Source organism: Furipterus horrens, unplaced genomic scaffold, assembly GCF_987537825.1.
Source record: "Furipterus horrens unplaced genomic scaffold, mFurHor1.1.pri manual_scaffold_7, whole genome shotgun sequence".
Lineage (NCBI taxonomy): Eukaryota > Metazoa > Chordata > Mammalia > Chiroptera > Furipteridae > Furipterus > Furipterus horrens.
Genome location: NW_028327177.1, coordinates 66,391,295 through 66,395,663, shown reverse-complemented (window position 1 = coordinate 66,395,663; position 4,369 = coordinate 66,391,295). Strand labels below are relative to the sequence as shown.

General features: G+C 36.8%; 1 protein-coding gene across 1 annotated transcript; it reads left to right on the top strand.

The window, feature by feature from the left end:
- Positions 1-271: 271 nt before the first annotated feature.
- On the top strand, positions 272-3,749 carry FABP9 (fatty acid binding protein 9). The gene is made up of 4 exons (XM_090282905.1): positions 272-413; positions 2,341-2,513; positions 3,298-3,399; positions 3,565-3,749. Exons 1-4 carry the CDS (start codon positions 341-343, stop codon positions 3,613-3,615), a joined length of 399 nt encoding a protein of 132 aa, XP_090139031.1. The 5' UTR covers positions 272-340; the 3' UTR covers positions 3,616-3,749.
- The last annotated feature ends 620 nt before the right edge of the window (positions 3,750-4,369 follow it).

Below are 4,369 nucleotides of genomic sequence, written 5' to 3'. Positions count from 1 at the left end.
GTTGACTAGACATTCATTCAAAAGGCTGATCTCTATTGAAAATCATTCCCATTCCACAAGTTATATTAGGTGACCCTAGGGTATAACTCTCTTTGCTAGAAAACTATAATCATTGACCTAAATTCAACTTCATATGTTAATTTACTGCTCCTTAATTTCAGAGGTAGACAAAATGAGTCAACGTTGGTGCCTGGACTCTTTGGTCTTGCTGCTGCCCATTGGCCATTTCAGAAGAGTCACGTGATAAAGATACATTTTAATTGAAGATGCTGTAGCATTGTGTTGCTTACCTTCCTTTGGCTTCTGGTTGTGAGTCCCTCTTCTCAGCAAGCTTTCCATCATGATTGAGCCCTTCTTAGGAACTTGGAAACTGGAATCCAGTGAAAACTTTGAGGAATACTTGGAACAACTGGGTGAGAAATACCACTGCAAGGTTTGGAGACTGGCCATGCATTTTGTGATCGGGTTGGGTTTGCACTTTACCGTGAGTATTCTTACAGTTCTCTCTGTCTTTTGTGATCCTAGTGTACATTCATTTGAGATTAACAAAATTTATGTAGCTACTTTTACTTTTCTTATTACAAGTAATAATTGTCTCCCTCTGGGAATAGAAGGTTCACATATACTTCCTTTGAGACATCATTCATATATTTAATTTCATTTATCCTTAATGAAAATATTTGAAAAAATACTTTGAAAATAACCCCTTAATAAAGTTTCTCTTTAGCTTGATTATTTCATCAAATAGCTTTTCCCAGTTTTAAGTTTGTAATTAAATGTATCAACTAAATTTGTTTCAAGATCTGCCTTAAGTTATACCTTCAGAAGAGCAATAACAACAAAGTTTAGTTGGTTAATTTTTAGAGTTCTAATAGTTGTGGAAGATACTTTAAAAACATTATCTTGAATAATTTCAATTTTTTTATTAGAGAAATAGAACATTTTCCCTCATTAAATGTCTCACCATTGGCTATTTCTCAGAAATATAAACCCTGTCCACCCTTGAGCTGTTATCCAAGTTATGTAAACATCACTTACAGTGGCTTAGGCCTATAGTAACTAAACTATTTTTTAGTAACACTAGAAGAACAACCTAATTAAGTAATTTTTAATACTTAATTAAGAGAAATCTCCCTTGCAATAATAAATTGTATATAAAGTCAAGGAGGTTTTTAACCTTAATTTCTTTTTTAACTTGGCCAAAATGATCAATGCAACATAAGAAGTCAATGTGCTCATAATATAATATATATTTTTTCATATTTAGTACTAACTTCTCAGGGACTAATTAGAAACATGTTTTCCTATCTCTCTATGGATTCATAGACTCACCTGTTTTGAGTTTAAATATGTGTCTATCTAAGAAACTTGGGGCTTCTGGCAAAAGCATTCGTGTTGATTAGGAGCTGGGCTTAGGCAGAGAGAAGAGGGCATAAAGGCTGAGTACCTATGTGCCACTTACAATTTAAGCCTTTCTAATTCACCTCCCATATATCTGTGTGGTAAGCCCTATAGTTGTGCACATTTGACTGTTGAGATAACATTCCCAAGCTGGCAAAGTTGTAGCCTAGGCTTTAACCATGTCACCCTTCCTTCTTCTGGGACCCACGTCTAACACTGCTTCTCTGTAGTCAAACCAGTCCTGTCATTCCACAATCTGAATGTGAAATGAGTCTGATATTGATATAGAGAGAGAGGAATCAGCTCTTCTGGACCTCCTGCAGAGGTCAAGTTTGACAATGGACAGTCCCAACCTGAACAACAGGGCCAGGTTCTCAGCCAAATGATTGTTTGCCACCTCTTTGGCAACATGGGATTGAACTTGCAAATGAGACAGGAACTTGAATTTTGTAAGTTGTGTTCTTTTAAAGCAGTTTAGGTACTTTAAAAATGTATTTCTTGATTTTTTAAGAAAAAAGTGTGCTAAAATTCTTGAAAAACTAGAAAACCTATGTGTAAGTCTCAGCTCTGCTAGTCACCAGACATCACCTAGAATGAGCCTCCCTACCTCTCTGTGACCCTCTAAAATGAGGAAAACGACTCCCCCAAACCAGCATCTGATCACCTGAAAGGCACCATACAAATACTCACTTTAGATGAAGCACAGTCTCAAAAAAAGTGAAATTAGCTTTGCAAAATAAGTATAATTACTAGACATACCCTCTGATTGGGAGAGACTGGCTCAATCCAACTATAACAGAGAGCATTGAAGAAATTACTGCACATCATACAGAACTTCAATAGGGGAAGCATTACTTCTTTTAAATTTGCTTCCAAAGTAATTGCTAGCACTTCTTCCTCAATATCTTAAGAAGGATTGCTGCTTTCTCTTCGTTACAGGAGTGCCTGTTACAATCCGGCACCTAGCCGCACTAGAGAAGCCAACGATCAGTATTAGTGCCATTGGGGATAAGGTGAGCATCAAAACAAAGAGCTCTTTCAAGAACTTTGAGATCTTCTTCAAGCTGGGGGAAGAGTTTGATGAATCCACAGCAGACAACCGGAAAGTGAAGGTAAGAACTAAATCATCCTGGTGTTTCCCAATCAGGAAAAAACTAGAAAGTGGTTGGGAAAAGTTAATTCATCTCTAATTTAATTAACTATCAAGTCAGTCAGGGCTTGTTTTATTCATTAATGTTGTACATCTCCAAAGCCAATCTTTTTGCAAATTATTCTGATGGTTGAGGGCCAAAAAATTTAACACATTTTCACTTTTTTCTGATCTCTCTTTGACAAATAAAACTTAACTAAGAAAACAATTAGAACAGGATCAGATCATAGATATGGAGATCATATGGAGGGCTATCAGCAGGGAGGGGAAGCAGGAGAATGGAAGAAAAGGTGCGGGGATTAAAAGCATAATTGGTAGGTACAAAATAGACAGGCAGATGTAAAGAATAGTGTAGAAAATGAAAAAGTCAAAGAACTTACATGTGCAACCTATGGACATGATGAACTAAGAGGAGGGATTGTTGGAAGGGATTGAGTACTGGGTGGAGGGGGGCAAAGAGGGAAAATTGCGATAACTGTAATAGCATAATCAATAAAATACTCTTTTTAAAAAAGCATATAGAGGAAAACAATCATCCATGAATAGTTTAGGTATCATCTGGTGGAAGAGGGCATTAGTTGAACAATCTCTTGAGACTTCTATACTTTGATGATGTTAAATTATAAAAAGAACTGAGGTGAGGATTTTGGAGGAAAAATTTTTCTAAATCGAGATTAAAAAGTAGTCTTATGTAGGTTAGAATGTAGTGAGTTGCTATTTCTAACTGATTCTTTATACATTTATAGAGCATCATAACATTAGAGGGTGACTCACTGGTCCATGTTCAAAAATGGCTTGGCAAAGAGACAACAATCAAAAGACAAATTGTAGAGGGAAAAATGATAGCGGTGAGTTTTCTCGAAATGGAACTTCTCAAATTCTCCTATTTGAAGCAAGCCTCCCAAGTTACTCAATTGCTCTGTCTGCAACCTGATTCAAGGGTCTGGGGAAGAGGGGAACAGCAAGTTTAACCTGTCAGCTATTGGCTCTAACAGACTCCTCTTTGCTTTTAGAAACATACCATGAATAATGTTGTCAGCACGCGAGTCTACAAAAAAGTATGAGGGAAGTGTCTACATCAGAGAAACCGTGCTCACTAACAGAAAATGGGGGGCTTGGTGAAGATATGCCTCAGGGCCAGTGATTTTAGAAATTGCTTCATGTAAATCTGCTCAATAAAAGCATCAAATTATGTGCAGTTTTGGAGCTGTGTGATATTGAGAGTTAGGAACAATCTGATAAATTTGTGGGGTAAGAAGCTACTTGCCTGTTGTATGACTGTAAGAGCACTAACATTTTCTTTGTCCTCTACCCACCTGACTTCTGCAGCCTGGACTTCTCTCCAGGGGATCTGTTCCATTTAGGTTAAGACACTTGTCAAATGGTGCTCTGTGGAAATTGATGTGACCTCAAAGCAGGAAACGTTATAATCACTGGAAGCTGCTTTGGGCAGCACAGGTGATGAAAATAAACATTGCTTATTTTTGCAGAAAGCTGGCCCTGCTTATAGTTAGGATGCATGGATGGATAAATAGACAAATATGTAGATAACAAAATAGAGGTTGGACATCATACACTGTGGTTGAATTATTATAGAAGAACATTAGAAACAATTATTGTCTTTCTTACCCATAGACCCATTTAAAATAACCAGGATACTGCATCTGCCACTACTTTTAGAATGTAGTCTTTGCAGAATGATATTTAATTAAATGCCAGCCTTTAATTTCTAAATGCCCAGTAATAATATAATTATTGGAGCTACACAAAGTCCCTTAATAGTTTCACTAAGTACTGTCACTAGGAAGCAAAACCTAG